The following is a 15,828-nucleotide window of genomic DNA, read 5'->3' on the forward strand; positions in this document are numbered from 1 at the left end:
TGAAAGTTTTAATAAAAACTAGTCATTATTTATAGAAAATTAAAGATTTTGTTATTGTTAATGATTGGCTCGCAAAGTGAAAATTTTTCAACTGTAAAAATTCCCTTTAACCAAACGTTTGATGAGTATTTATTAAATGTGCCTTCTGCAGCACTATCCATCCAGGCTAAGTGCTGCACTTGAAATACCACCTTAAGTGCTTTCTGAACAGCATAGCTGATAGATTTCAACACACGACTGATGATCGAAGAGGCCTGATCACTAACAGACTAAACCGGAACAATGTAATTGATTGAAATGCATAGGCTCGCCTGTTGATATTGACTGGCCAATTAATAGATGGCAAGGAAGTGTAAGGCTGTAGATCTCCTGGTCGATTAGAGGTCTGATGAATTATAATCCCAATCTTCTGAAGTAATGATTAGGTTTCACTACCGGGTAATAGAAATCAATCATTCTTTAAGATCATCGCGAATTTTTATTTCATATAAACTCAATATTTTCATATACCGGTATAAGTACAAACGTATATAAATATGTAAAAAATAAAAGTACACTACATATTACTCATTCTTTACAGTAAAGTACAGGTACTACCAGTAAACCTTACATAACTCTGACATTAAATTTGTATGATGGAAAATTTCTGAAGTTCGGAATATTGAATTCAGTCTTTTTACGGTTGGGTCCTGACAAGTGTTAAGCAGTCTGCTGTCTATAGAACTATATGGATTAAGTTAAATAAACTACACACCTATTATAATACATTTGACATGAGTTTAAAAAGTACCGTTGCATTGGACTTGGACAATTTCTGGTAACCAACAATGGTAGTATGAATCGTTTGTGAAAAGATAATAAAACATTCCCGGTACATACGTTCATATATTCATGTACGCATGTTTGTCTCTAAACTCTCAATGTTACAGTTGAAATGCTTGTTTCAGAAATGCAATTGTTATAAATGTATTATTTATATGTGAAGTGTTTGATAATAATCGTGTAACAGTCTAAGGCTAAAAAATAAACCTTGTTTCTCCTAATTGGCTGGGTTGATTTATAAATCGCAATAAAATTTGTTACCAGTTTATTTCTATAGCTGAAAGGTCTGTTACTGCGTGATCATGATTCAAAAAAAGTAATGTACGGAGTAGATAGGCAACCAGCCAAGTTTACTTTTAAGCTCGGCAGAAAGGAGAAACAAGGAATTAAATTTTTTAGCGTGATCTCTAAAATAACTTTTATTGTTCTTTGGCTTTAATCATATAAAGAAACATAAGGTACAGATTTGTTAACATTTTAAATCCGGATTCAAGTTGGCCTCTTCCTCCAGGCTATGAAGGAGAAATTCATTACGATCACAGAATAGCTAATAACGGGTAATTTAAACCAAAATACAACTTGAAACAATGCTGTAATTGAAAACCTTTTGACAGAATAACTTATTTTCTATAAAAGTGACTGATAAATAAATTCACTCTGAAAAGCGAATTACGTACACATATGATATGTATGAAATGGTAGATGTTAATACCTGCCACAAGGGATTTTACCAAAATTTTTTATTGTCAATGGGACGGTCATGATTGATACTCTAGGTTTATATTTTTTCTAGGCTGCCTTCAGTAGGTTATCTCTTAAATTCACATAACCAATAATACCTTTATATTATGCAAAAACTATCGTAGCCGGGGATTGAAAAATTTTCAGGATGGATATGCATATGTTCTAAGCGGGATGGCTTCTTCGACAACGTATGGTTCATCGAATACACTGAGTTGTTCAGCATAGAGTTCATTATATATACACGGCGGTCGATCGCTGACTGATGATAGCAATTCATTACACAATTGGCTTCCCCAATTTTCTCCATCTGAAATCAAAAGAATACGATTTTCATTTACTCGGCGTTAAGTTAGGTAACACCCTAGTAAGTATATGCAGCGATATATAAAATGACTTACCTATGAAACCGCTGTCATAGACCAGTTTTAGATTATGAATACATTCGAGGATTCCTTCGATGTTTTGTGCGTCGTACTCTTTCACGTGGCGCGCGTTCTTCCACACGCTTGACCCTTGATCGAAACGTACGATGACGAACTTGTCGTCCATTCGCTCGGATGACCGGTTGACGAGTTGAATAAAACGCGACGCTTTCGACGCCATCGGTAAGCACACGTGCTCGGACTTCTTAACGGCGCGAGCGATGAGGACGATCCAGTCCGCTTCGTCGACAAGGTTCGCGAGAGCGTCGGACCACGTACGAACATAAAGCACTTCGAAATCGGGCTTGTCCCGCAAGTATTTGATGAATTGATCAACTTTGCCGTCCCGCGATTGATAACGCATCGACTCAAGGATAAGTATTTTGATTGAATCTTTGTCGGTAAATGCAATTTTATCTAGAATAAAATCATGAGAAAATGTTTCATGGAATCACAAAATTATGTATCGTGGAATTCAGATATTTCTTGGACGATGCATACCGAGTGAAGTCTTTCTCTTCTTTATGTAAACGATGACTAATGATACGACGATTATAATGACTACTAATATTACAGCTGCACATATTGTTGGTATCACAAAATTCGATGGTTCTGAAAAAGAATTAGGTTTACTTAACAACCAAAATGTATTATGCTTAATGTAGAAATTCAGTGTATGGAGATAGTAACTGAAGATGATTATTCAATTTATGAAATTTGATATATATATTACATACCTGAAATGAATTTCACCTGCCTGCTCATCCAATACCTGCACCTAGGTCGGCATTCTAATAGTTCATCTTTGCAAAGACATTCTCCTTCAGTAAGACGAAATGTATCTACTGGTCTTATCTAATTAATTATGAAAAATGAGTCCTTTCTTTACAACTTATATATATTTCAACTATGATTAAAACTTGAACAAACCGGGGAATCTATTGAGTGACATAAATGAAAGCTTACTCTGATTCTGTAAAAACCCGGCACTACATCAAGAAATTTTGTCTGAAATTAAAAAGTTCACAAAATAAATTATCATTTTCAACTCACACCCAGTTTTATTTTTAGCCCAGCCAAGAAAAAGTGATGTAAGTATTGGATTTTGTTCTAGTGGAATTTGACATCGTCAGTCCTAATATCGATTACTTACATTCAGTAATTCTACATGATCGTCAACACATTTTCCAGCAACAGGGCTTTGTTTGAATGGCTGAAATACGAGGTTAAAAATGTTAACCATTTCAAATGTATGTTAAACCAGAAAACTATTTTTATACTTGAACATGAAGCGAAGAACTTGTTGATTACATGTATCTATATCAGATATTATAAGTGGTTTCATAGATTTGAATAATGGTCCTGAATGTTCTAGGAAATGTCCCTCGTTTATTATGTGTATAGCTTTTGCTATAGGAGATATGCGAGGCAATGCTAAAATAACTGTAACAATAAATTTAATTCATCATAGATATCATGACCTGGTAGTTAAAATGAGAGAGAAATTCAACGCATGAAATTCCCCTGGTGTTTGCTGAATCGGGAGACAACTTAATTATTAACACAACTTTTGACATGGATAAGCAATTGAGAACTAAGCAAACCCACTAACCATTTCTTTTTCTAAAAACCTGCAGTATATTTCAAAGTAATCCTTTGTACAATTTTTGTAATCTTTTTCTTGATTACTTGACATGAATATTAAGAACTTGTTTTGGTGAAAATTATTGAGAATGAAATACCGTTATTACAAATCATTTATTAACAATACCATTAAAAAAATCGCACACATAGACTGGTGGCTTTGAATTACTACAGTCAAACAAGCTTAATCCGAATACGGATGAAGGTCTAATCCGCACAATATTTGCAGTCCATTTGTTCATTGTTCAATAGTAACAAGAAAATTATTTTCGATCCCGAATTCCCATAAACCGAATGATTTTTGTTGGTCCCAAATGATCCGAATTAAGCGGACTCTACTGTACAACTTTAATTCAAAACTTTTATCAAAGTGCTTTAATGATGTTACGTGCTTACGTACTCCTTTGACAATTTCATACACCGAACATTTTCCATTCTCTTCATTGCACAATTCAACTTTGTACTCCATGAAGTTGTATATGGCCGGTGCAGAAATAAAGTACACCTTCAGGTACCGAAGATCAACGTTTGATTCATATTTGAAGTATTTCGGTATCCAGTTGGCCGGTGCTGGAAATTTGTTTTCTAAAACGAAAAAAGAAGAATCATTCTACACGCTTATATATATAACCCCTGGATAGCGTATTTCTAATGATAATAGAGGTTTTATGATCCAAAATGCTTGCCACAGAATGCAATAAAACTGAGTAAGCAGCTATTGTTTTCACTTGAATAATATGTATCAAATTCATGTAAGGCTAAAAAATCTTGTTTCTACTTTCTGCGGACCATAAAATTGACCAGGCCGGCCCCCTATCTACCCTGTACTTTATCTTTTTTAAAAATCGTGATCAAGTTAACCATAACAGACCCGGCAGCTAAATGAACTGATAGCAAATTTGATTGCAATTTAAAAGTGACGCTGCTGATTAGGAGAAACTAGGTATAATTTTTTAGCCTAAGCATACGATTACGTACTGCATGTGGTGAAATATTCCTGAGCCGGATTCATCAGCGATGTGACCGGGTAATGTTTGACGAACAACTCATACGAATGACCGCCTCGTAGATTGTCGATACAATCGTACCTGTACACAGGCTGAATAAATGAGAAAATGCCATGGTTATATCTCTATAAATTACCTTTTTTCATTTATGAAATATAGCGCTGTCCGTAAATTGCTCTCGTAATGTCTTCAGCCATTCAAAGTTTAATGGGGCAATATATCATCACTAAATGGCTTCGTTACTAATTACCCACAAATCTTCCATCGGAAAATACATCAATTCCAGACTGAAGACTTGTAAGGGCATAATTCATTGATTATCTGAATCTATAATTTCAATCAAAAATACGTATTTTTGCTTCAATTTATTACTATCTCTATCATATTATTACCCAATGGCTTCGTTACTAATTACCCACAAATCTTCCATCGGAAAATACATCAATTCCAGACTGAAGACTTGTAAGGGCATAATTCATTGATTATCTGAATCTATAATTTCAATCAAAAATACGTATTTTTGCTTCAATTTATTACTATCTCTATCATATTATTACCCGCTTAATCCAGATTCAGGTGTAATCTGGACAATATTTGCTGTGCACTTGTTCATCAATATACGAGAAAATGACTTTTTATCTGGATCTCCCGTAATATGGATGAATTTTGTTTGTCCCAAATGATCCGAATTTAGCAGAATCTACTGTATTACTATTCAAAAGGAGCCACACTCTGCACAGAGGAACTTCGTCTCGGGATTTAATGGGTTTGCAGAACATTTTAAGCAGGCAAGATTTTCTAATTACATACAGTCTGGACTATCATGGATCTTACCGGACAACGGACATCTTTATCCGTCCAGGTTTTATTGCATAGACTCATTGCCATCGATAACTTCTTGTTCTTTACATCTCCCTCGAGTCCTGTCACCGTTACAGTAACTCCGCGCAACTGGCGAATACCGGCTGTAAAATATATATACACGTGTCGTCTTATTCACACGGATATCACGAACGACCGTAATGAAAAAAGCAAATTTCAAAGTTACATCGCACAAAATTGATATTGATAGACTTTGGTAATACATGCACACGGCAGAAATATTCCGTGTAAAACAAATAAAACCGCGGCTATCATGAGAGATCTGATCATCTTATTTCAAATGACACTCACCGCTACCAAATGGTTGCCATTCGATTTTCACAGCAGATACATATTTTCCAGACAAAAGTTTCAAGTAAGGCCAGGCCTTGACATAATTCGAATTAGGTTGAACCGTATAATCTTTGTTTTCATAGTCGACATTCGGGCAGATTTTGGCTTCTGTTTCCCCTAGAATTAGCGAAATATTGTATCGAAAGATTATTTTCATAATATCTTTTAAAGAGGATTTCACTTGTACTCTAGACGAAGGTAATTTCCTTTTTTTGCGTTCCAATTAAAAAACCCAGTTCCCCGTAAACAAAAAATGTTAGTGGGCCTTTTTCATGACTTTTCATGGCCTTTTTAGACAAAAACCCATTTTGATCATGGGAAAAATCTGACCCAAAAATTTTCTATGGGCATAATAGCTGAACAAAAAAATCCCGACATCAAAATACCTGAAGAAGTCAAGATGCAAACAACAGAATGAATAGTCTAGGTTTTAATAACAATTTTCTCCTTTTCTATCAAACAGTAAAACCTGTTCTTGGGAAGAAGCAAGTTGAATAGCATCGTAAAAGGATGAAGCACATTATAAAATAGAGAATTGTTACATCGCCATGCTAAGCACTGAAGAAATTTTTCATGTAAAGAAGCGTGCAAAGCGTTAGAATGTTCGACTTGAAAGGTGATGGGTCCTTTTTATCGACAATAATCTTCAACGTTTGAAATTCTTAATCCCGAACTAAGACGCAAACATCAATAGACTTCGGCAATGGCTATTATTTAGTATGAAATATGCAAATCCAAAATCTAAGAGGCATCGATCGAATGAAATCCTCCAAATGACAGTGCCAAGGCCTATCCTGAATGCATGGCCGGCCTAGTGTACGTCGGTGCATGACTTTATCAAAACTCAAAATATACGTGTGAAGTGATGAGGTTTCCCCGATTTCAACACGCACGATAAACTGCCTTCAATTAGACTAATAAAGTATGAATAAAATATCATAGTTTGATGCGGGGAATTCCCTAGCTACACATATCAGTGACCCAGCAAAGTCAGAAAGCAAATATATCAATTCATGATCACATTATGCGACAAAATTCCAGCATATGGAGATGAGGCGCAAGAGAAAAAATTGAAAAAAATGACTTCCAATTGTCATAACAAATATGTTTATATCATCAGTTATATCATTCAAATGGGACTTGAAATTACATGAAGGTTATAGGCCCTTACGGACAGGAAAAATGACTACAATATTGTGTAGGCCTGTGCAGTTTATCTCAACAATGGCTTGGTTTACACGGAAAAATTGTTTTTTGTCCTAGAATCTGAAAACATCCACAATAGTAAAGCATTATAACATAAACTTTACATTATTAGTAACTTAAGGTGCATAAAGTAGCAAAGCTAACTGGATAAGATTAGTCATTATTCATTATTTCTTAGTCATTATTTCTTTCATAATGGTAGTCCTAAAATTACCTAGAAAATGTGGAAATATTATATCAAGGGATAGGTATAGCAGGCTCCTTTCTGGCCCCACTGTTCATTAACAAACTCTCTTTCCAGGGCCCATTACACAGTCATGACCTTCAATACTCACTCAGGGTTCATTTTCTCAAGGATGCTTTAAATTCAAAGCCATTCAAGGGCACCCAAAACTAAAATTCAAGATCAGTCCAAAGATTGCATCCTATTGTAAAAATGTTTGATTAATCAAATTATATTCGAGGGCCCTTCAGGTTATTTTATTTCTAATGTCATTGCGAATGTATTTTTGCATGTATAGTAACCATATGCGCAACATTTGGTTGTTGTCTCTAGCACCCAGTAGCCGTGACCTCTAATACTCTATTAGATGATCTTTAGAACCAAAAAGGGCATAGACTCGTCTTAGTAAGCATTAACTTGGTTATTGTAGCCCCACATGAAATCCCACATCGTACTACACATCAAAGCACTAGAAATACAATTGATGGCTGGTTACTTAAAACTTGAATAGAACCACAAATAATTATAACTGTTTAAATACTGATTCGCATTTAGTTTAGGTATAAGAAAAATGAAATAGCCTAGGCCTATATATTCTAGATAGAGATCTATATGTTAGAAAATGACATACAAGCGTCCAAAACAAAGCACTTCTTTCCAACTTACCGGGATGAATAACAGTTGTACTGCAATTGATATTATTTGTCTAAAATGGAATTATTGATTCGACTTAAAATGAATAAGGTCTATATAATTATAAATAAACATATGATTTTGGAAAATACAGACTATTTTCTATTTCACACGGAACATCAGCTATTGATATTGACCACCAGGTAATGACTGACACTGTGCCTGAAGCATTATTACAGGCTAAAGACAAAATGAAATTTTCCAATCATTTTTCATATTTATTGAACTACGCACCGCAAGCCAATATCTAATTAAAATTATGAAAAATGGAATTCGACTATCAATACTTAAGATCGAAATGCACAGTAAAAACTATTGATAACTATTGACTACCAAAAAATAAAAGATGAGAATGTGAATAACTTAAAGAAAAAATATGCCGCTAAGTCTTAAGAAAAAAATTCTTTTCGACTTGTTAAAAAATCAACATTTCATTAGGCCTACCTTTTTTCCAGGACAATAACTAGATATTCTCGGGTCTTCACATGCGCAAATAAAGGCTCCGAATACGTAAAGGCATATTTTCAACTGGATGTGCCGTGTCATCATCGCGAACAATCAGTAGTAGCTTGTTGAACTGGAGCTTCGATGATAATGTGCGGCTTTTGACGCTTGAAAGCCGCCATGTTGTTTACATTCTGTACTACTATCACCATCTGGCGGTTGCCGTGCATGAAAATCCGATCCCTTTCGAATCCCGATTTATCATCAATTTATTTTCCAAAAAATGTTGTTCACTGGACCGGTGGTTTCAAAGCCTTCGAAAGTTTTCTGTAAACAGAAAATTACATAAATTAAGCTCTCAGAACTTAAATTTCTCAGAACATTCAATGCATAGAAAATCCACCAAAGATGGCTTACTTAAGTTTTTTTCTTTTAATCTTTTATGCTTGCCACGCTTCGTGTTTTAACAGGCCTCGACGTATTTCTGTAATAAGCACTTTCAAATACATATGATTTGGAAAACTGGTTTATACGGACTGACAGATTTAGGACCGGGTCTTTGAACAGCTATAAATAACACACATATTGGCTCGTTGCTATTGTTAGAAATGAACGTATATTTAGGGCTTCTGAATTATTCTAATTCATTATGTTTCGTGGGCAAAATTTATATAGGCTACGAATACATGTATTTCTGGGAACGTTACAGATCTATGATTGGAAATATAAGTTTTTTACTTGCATGAATAGCAGGTAAGCAATGAGCGAAGTTTGAAAATAATGGAACCCATTATTTCAATAAACCGATTTATACGATTGATTTCAACAGCCTGTCATGCTAGAACTATGACATGCGCCTCTTGCGACCGATTTGCACAGTTGCTGGCAATTCTTTCAGGGGAGTTTTTCAGAATGGTCGGATCTGATGGTGATGATGTCAGGCCCCCGATTAGCTGCAGTATCGGTGTTTTCGATTTGGGTGTGCTTACAGTTGCAGGCCATATTACCAGTGAGGCCCGAATGCTTTACGGCCGTGGTGAAGATCGAACGAGCGTTCGAGTACGAAAGGAGTTTCCTCGATGCGGGAACGAAAGCATTTCAAGTGTTAGGAAATGACTTCCCAGATATTTTCGCTCGATTTTTTAAACGGTACGTTACTGTCATATATACTCATTCTGTAATATTTCAGATGTATATCATAAGTACGAAAGAGCCTACCGGTATATTCTATGGTATCAACATAACCACCAGTGTTTTTCGTTTTGGCTCAAAACAGCTTGTATCTTGTTTTTGGTGTGGTGACATATTTTTCCAGATATTTTTCTCAATGCCCTTCTAGCAACCATGCCACTCAGATAAATTTGAAAAGCCAATTTAGAATAAGAAACAATTTCATAGGGCATCCCCTCAACTGAAGGAGGTTTTTAGTAGGCCTTTCCATACAAAAGAAACTCCGGATGATCCAAAATTCAAAATTTTGAAATCGTTTTTTCGCACTTTTCTTTCTACCGATAAAAATAAAATGAAACCATGCCCCAGCTACTGATAAATATATTTATCTTTTTTTATTGAAAACGAGTCCACTAATGTAAACATGTACAACCCTGTACACACCTGGACGTTATGACTTTTCATTAGCAAACCGTCATCGGCTAAATCGATTTGCCTTTTATTCAACTGGTGATTTGCTATTGAAAAAAATGTTTGATTAATAAAATTATATTTGAGGGCCCTTCGGGTTATTATTTCTAATGTTATTGCGAATGTGTCTATGTATGTATTGTAACCATATGCGCTTCATACATTGGTTGTTGCTGGTGATGCTCTCAATCGAAAGGAAATCGTTTTACGAACGGCTTGGTCCGATATAAGGCCTATCCAAAACTTTAAATTATAGTTAAGTCCTGCAGTTATCGATATTTTCTTCTGGGGATGTGAACAAAAATGGAAATTTAATATTCTTGAGCTTTTGTTAAAAACTGAGTGGCCGGAAAATAAGAAATTAACACATTTGCATCGTTGCGTCACCAATGATTTTACAGTCCTCTAACATCATTCCCCGATTCTGCCGATTCCCTTTTGAGTTCCGATGACTCGTGAAATCTTTTTTTGCGAATTTCATCCAACATTGTTCGTTCGATTTTATAGATAATTGTATTATGCAAAATGTATAGGCGTCCGGGAATACAACAATCAAACGATATCGTTCATTTTGAATTTCCGCAGTCGGACAGACAAAAAAATCAATTCCAATATTGTTGCAGATAATTGCGAATGTTTAATAGCAGTACCACAGCTGGCAAATATTAATTCGTTTCGATATCATCCTTAAATCATTGTACACACTGGCACTGTCACCACGGGCATCCCCAACGCCAGTGAAAATTCTTGCTAAAAGGTTTTTGATTGGGGCAAGGATATTGTGCATACATATATGTTCGATTCCCTTGATGAACCATTTTACAGTTGCTAATCACCATTTTGTCCAGTATTCTTGCGTCATTTTCTAATCTTTTCTAACCGGAATCTCGAGTTTTCAGTAATGTAAAATTCGCAACACAAGTCACCTAACAACAATGCAAGAAGAGGGCGATTACCGTGGCCAATTTTCACCTCAGACATTCCTGAAAATTGAAAGTTTCCACTTTGACGTTGATTATTTTCAAAAATAATACTATCATTAAGGTTTTTTGACGGTGGATGTTACACTTGATTATCTGCATTTTTCTGACATTCGAACTGGTTATTTCACTGACAAAGCCACTAGAGAAATGAAAATATGCTTTTTAGCTTTTCCCCGATCCAATCGATTCTTTGCACTTACAATTCTCGTTTACTCGAATATTTTCCCCAATCCAGCGTTTTGACCGCTTTTGACCTCTTAACCATTTTAATGCCAGTAGATTACGATATTATATATACAAATTTTCTAAAGCATGTTAATTTTCAATATCATCATTCAATCACCCACCCCATCCCGCCCAGTCTAATCCCATCCCATTCCCATTCCCTCTATCAAATAGACGATTATTCAACAAAATATACTTGTTAACGGTAAGAGCTGAATTGATAGACGATTGATAGATTAATAGATAAACTCTATAGCTTATATCATGCAATATGTTCAAACCGACAATTTTCAGATTACTCTACGATGCGCAGACGGATCATACAGCTGGGGATGACGAGCACTTAACCTTCACTGAACATCCTATCAATATTTATCGCATCGTCAAACGCATGACTGCCTGGCGTAGTGCAGTGGACCAATCACAACTACGTGACATCGATAATCACGTAATTCAGGGTAGGTTTCAAAACTTTCGGAGCGCTTATCTTAAAAAATGTCCATGTTTCATTCAATAGAAAACAAACTACTGGGTCATCAGAACAGAACTAAAATCGTTGAGATACTGTTTTCAAAAATATAAACTCAAGTATGGTCGCTGATTCAAGCCATTTTAAAAGATTTTTCTCTACAGCTAATGTAAAAAGATTTATTATCGTGCTTCAAGCCGTACACACATTTTTGTCTTATCATGGCCCGAATCAGTCGCCATAAAGATATTCATTCCGATTCATTCAATTTTCTTCTGTAGAATTTATAGACGAGAGTAAGACATTCACATCAGATGATATTTGGCCTAGCGAAATTGACGTCAACGGATCGGCCTTGGGTTTGATTCGCGTGCGTGCACTTTACAACATCAGTTTCGGTGACCTGATAACCGGACGTATCAAATCGGTACAATCGCGGTCGTTGTCGTTGGACGATTTTATCGAAATAGCCGACGTGGCCGTGCACAATTCCGAGCATGCTTACGATATGTACGAACCCCTCCGATGGTTGCTCCACGCGCAGGACGCTTTTCTTAACGGATCCAGATTTGAAAAGTATTCGGAAGCAGGTCTATACCGTTTACTATCCAAAGGTTTTGACAAGGTACATTCGCCATTATAACCAGGTCCCGGTTTATAGACTGGTATTACCTTTAACCCGGGGTTAACTCAATTGATAATGAATTGAGTTCGCCCCCGGGTTATAGGAATACCAGTCTATAAAACCGGCCCTTGGATTTTTGCTGCCTAGTCGTTGGCATATCACTTAATTATGTTATATATTTTTCAGTTCGGAGATGGCGTCAAAGCAATACGCTACATTGAATTAGCCCGTGCATTAGGTAGAGACTTAAAACCCTTTCGCTGCTTCATCGTTTATACTGTGGTGTGCTGGGGTCCCTAGGTCAAAAATTAAAGTAATTCATATTAGAGAATACCATTTGTTTTTGATTGGGCTTTATCTATCTTGATGTTTCCTGGTGTTTCCTCGATGAAAATAGCTAGAGATATATTAAATAAAATACCGACCATCACGAGAACGCGACAGCATATGCAATAAGCCATGACCCAGCGCTACCAGCTGGGATAACCACTCTAACCAATCGCCAATGTCATGTTATGATGAACAGATTTCCTGTTAAATACTCATCTTACAGAATACACCGATGAAACTTTACTAAAAGAAGAAGATGACCTTAACATTAAATACAGATCCACTTCGGCCGAGATGGATTTCGATGTCTTGAAATTCAATTTGACCCTGCAATATGAAGCGCTTTGCCGAGGCGATATCGAGCATGTGAGCATGAACTTTAGTCGTTCTATTTTTTGGAGAGATGGCGTTGAATTTACCTTCGATGATGGAACTTGATATATAGACTGAATGATTCTAAAATAAACAAAATACACGAAAAGCTATATTAACTTTAATAACTCCATCATTTGTACTTCATAATAAACCCCAATCTTATCTGACAGGTTAATTGCACAAGAAGAAACAATTTAAAACCAAAGTAATATCATCATGCAAATGTTGTGACGTTAATTGGATCTAAATGGTTTTTCTTCTCAGGTTAGCTCACCCGATCTGAAGTGTTACCACCAGCGCACTCAGATCCCTTACCGCCCGGCAGATGTCGAGGTCGTCAACGTCGATCCTTACGTTGCGCTCGTGCATAGGACTATTCACCCGAACGAAATTAAGGCTGTAAAAGAACTTGCTTTGCTATCCGTAGGTTATATTTCAATCTCGCATCATTTTGCCGGGATGCAGCTCAGCCTGGCGAAACCTAAGTACACGTTTAAAATATGTTTACGTCAAAGCTCCGTTGAGAGATGATAGTTACTCTTGGTCAGATGAAATATTGGCAAAAAGTCTTGAAATCGTTATTCAAAAGTGTATCATACATCATCTTTAAGTAAGTATCCTTGATATCTATTGACAGTTAATTGTCGGTATTTCAGTTCGCGCGATCACATGTTTTAGCCACTGAAGAGGTCCATTCTATTTCGGAAAATCGTATTAGCGAAAGGTGAGATATTTGAGTAAACACGTGCATAATTCCTAATCAATATTAATGGTTACATAAACCGATAGGTTCGGGCGACGAGTTTCTATGGGGATTTATCATTTGAGAAGTTGAACTGACATATATCATAGGAGATCCAATGCCAGTGCCGAGGGCACAATGCTATTGATGGGTCTAGGGCACTCCTAAGCCGTGATCACATGAGTAATTTTTGCCCGGACGAACTTTGGCCCGAATAACTGTTCACAATGGTACCAAATTTGGTCAGATCAGAAATATCGGACCAGGCCCCCCAAGCCAAATCTTAGCATGGGTCAAACATTGCGTGTGCCATTCAGAAGTGATTAACTCCGCTTCGTGTAAGCTTTGTTTGAGTGAGTGGTTTACGTGTGAGCGTCTTAATAGACACGGACCAAATTTTGTCTCGGGACTACTGATCCGTGCCAATTTGGCCAGGGCCAAATCATCTCGGTGTGATTGTGGCTCTAGATAAGGACATTCTTAAAGGCACATATTATGTGGGCCGTAGATAGCAGAACTCGGGGAAGGTGTTGGGGGAGGGGTCGATGTCATACTACAGATGTTTTATAAATGTTCCAGCGCATGGCTGGAGGATGATCTAGACGACCCGGAGGACCTCATCTCAAAACTATCAAGACGTGTGGAACATCTGACGGGTCTGAGCACGCTGTTACGAGATCGAAAATCACCGTGCGAAGATTTTCAAGTACGTTATGTGTGACCGGTAAAGGAAAACAAACACTGTTTATCTCAAGAATTCTAATTTTTGAAGAGAAGGGAACTCCCAATTAACCTCAAATTTGTGTTTTCTTTTAAATAGATATGTCCCCAAGACGCTTCTGTAATATCGAATAATGACTTTAGTGCATTTGATTAAGAGAGAACCATGTATCTGTTTCAATTTCGAGACATTTAAATTCCGAAAAGATTATAATTCCTTTTATTAATCGTTCTATTGTAGGTATTGAATTATGGTATTGGTGGAATGTATGAGCCTCATCACGACTTTTATGTACGTATTGGTGAAAATGTGAATAGTTTGAATCTCATATCAAAAAGTTCACGGCTCTACATTTTGTTTTTATTTTGTTAGCTGTTCTAAGTTAAAAGATTTGCAAAATTCCGGTAATAAGCAATAACACGCATTAGAATATACATTAAATTTGCAGATATTCGTTTGTTTTCAGGACATAGACGCCTTTGAAAGATACGGTGATAAAGATTCAAAGGTATTCGGGTCGGGTAACCGAATAGCCACGTGGATGTTTTACGTAAGTTCTATTGTTATCTTGCAGCAAATCTGCAGTTCACGCTCCGATCCCGAGATCTTTTCTAAACCTTCCACAGACGAGGTTTTCGATCGAAATGGAATATTGGTGACTATTTCAGATTAACGATGTCAAAGCTGGTGGTGCTACAGTATTTCCAGAGCTTGGAGTTCGGATTCCCGTCGTCAAAGGTGCAGCAGCATTTTGGTATAACCTGTACAGGAATGGCACCGGAGATAGCAGAACATTACACGCCGGTTGCCCTGTGCTGATGGGCTCTAAATGGGGTACGTTTTGACGCTTTAGCAAAGCTTCCACTGGCAGCTTCGATTGACTTATATGACTGAACGAAATAAGTAGGATGAACATTGAGCACCAATTTGAAATATAAATCTTTCGTGTTTTTTTTTTAAATCTTGCTGACAGTTGCAAATAAATGGATGCATGAAATAGACCAACAGTTCCGTCGGCCGTGCTCCATCGACCCAAACAAGTGACCGTACTTCAAGGAACTTGGTTCGACTGTCTTGTGACATACGTACATGTATAAGGATATATGTTTTGGTTGTCTGGCAATACGTGTGAAGAGAGCGATTTATCTGTTATAAGTTGTAGATCATAAACAATTTTAAATAATCATTGTCGTAGCACTGATACGTCCGTCTCACTGCCATACTAGTCATTTTGGTCACATTTGGTCACTAATCAAAGGAATTCAGATCACACAAGATTATCTATCGTATCATAGAT

At 36.6% G+C, this 15,828-nt stretch overlaps 2 protein-coding genes across 2 annotated transcripts; one reads left to right on the forward strand and one right to left on the reverse strand.

Moving 5' to 3' along the window:
- Positions 1–475: 475 nt before the first annotated feature.
- Positions 476–8,523, reverse strand: LOC141902343 (uncharacterized). Its single transcript, XM_074790019.1, has 12 exons — positions 8,421–8,523; positions 7,950–7,989; positions 5,813–5,971; positions 5,474–5,604; positions 4,611–4,731; positions 4,033–4,217; positions 3,142–3,201; positions 2,955–2,996; positions 2,726–2,843; positions 2,490–2,600; positions 1,965–2,405; positions 476–1,873 (listed from the first exon to the last, which is right to left on the reverse strand). Exons 1-12 carry the CDS (start codon positions 8,520–8,522, stop codon positions 1,707–1,709), a joined length of 1,677 nt encoding a protein of 558 aa, XP_074646120.1. The 5' UTR covers position 8,523; the 3' UTR covers positions 476–1,706.
- A 510-nt stretch (positions 8,524–9,033) lies between these two features.
- Positions 9,034–15,798, forward strand: LOC141902580 (prolyl 4-hydroxylase subunit alpha-1-like). Its single transcript, XM_074790383.1, has 13 exons — positions 9,034–9,173; positions 9,319–9,569; positions 11,564–11,727; positions 12,020–12,363; positions 12,550–12,601; positions 12,917–13,059; positions 13,333–13,491; positions 13,725–13,792; positions 14,390–14,516; positions 14,772–14,822; positions 14,998–15,081; positions 15,200–15,365; positions 15,505–15,798. The coding sequence occupies exons 2-13, from the start codon at positions 9,346–9,348 to the stop codon at positions 15,573–15,575; spliced, it is 1,653 nt and encodes a 550-aa protein (XP_074646484.1). The 5' UTR covers positions 9,034–9,173; positions 9,319–9,345; the 3' UTR covers positions 15,576–15,798.
- The last annotated feature ends 30 nt before the right edge of the window (positions 15,799–15,828 follow it).

The sequence above is a fragment of the Tubulanus polymorphus genome, chromosome 3 (genome assembly GCF_964204645.1).
Source record: "Tubulanus polymorphus chromosome 3, tnTubPoly1.2, whole genome shotgun sequence".
NCBI classification, from domain to species: Eukaryota; Metazoa; Nemertea; class Palaeonemertea; order Tubulaniformes; family Tubulanidae; genus Tubulanus; species Tubulanus polymorphus.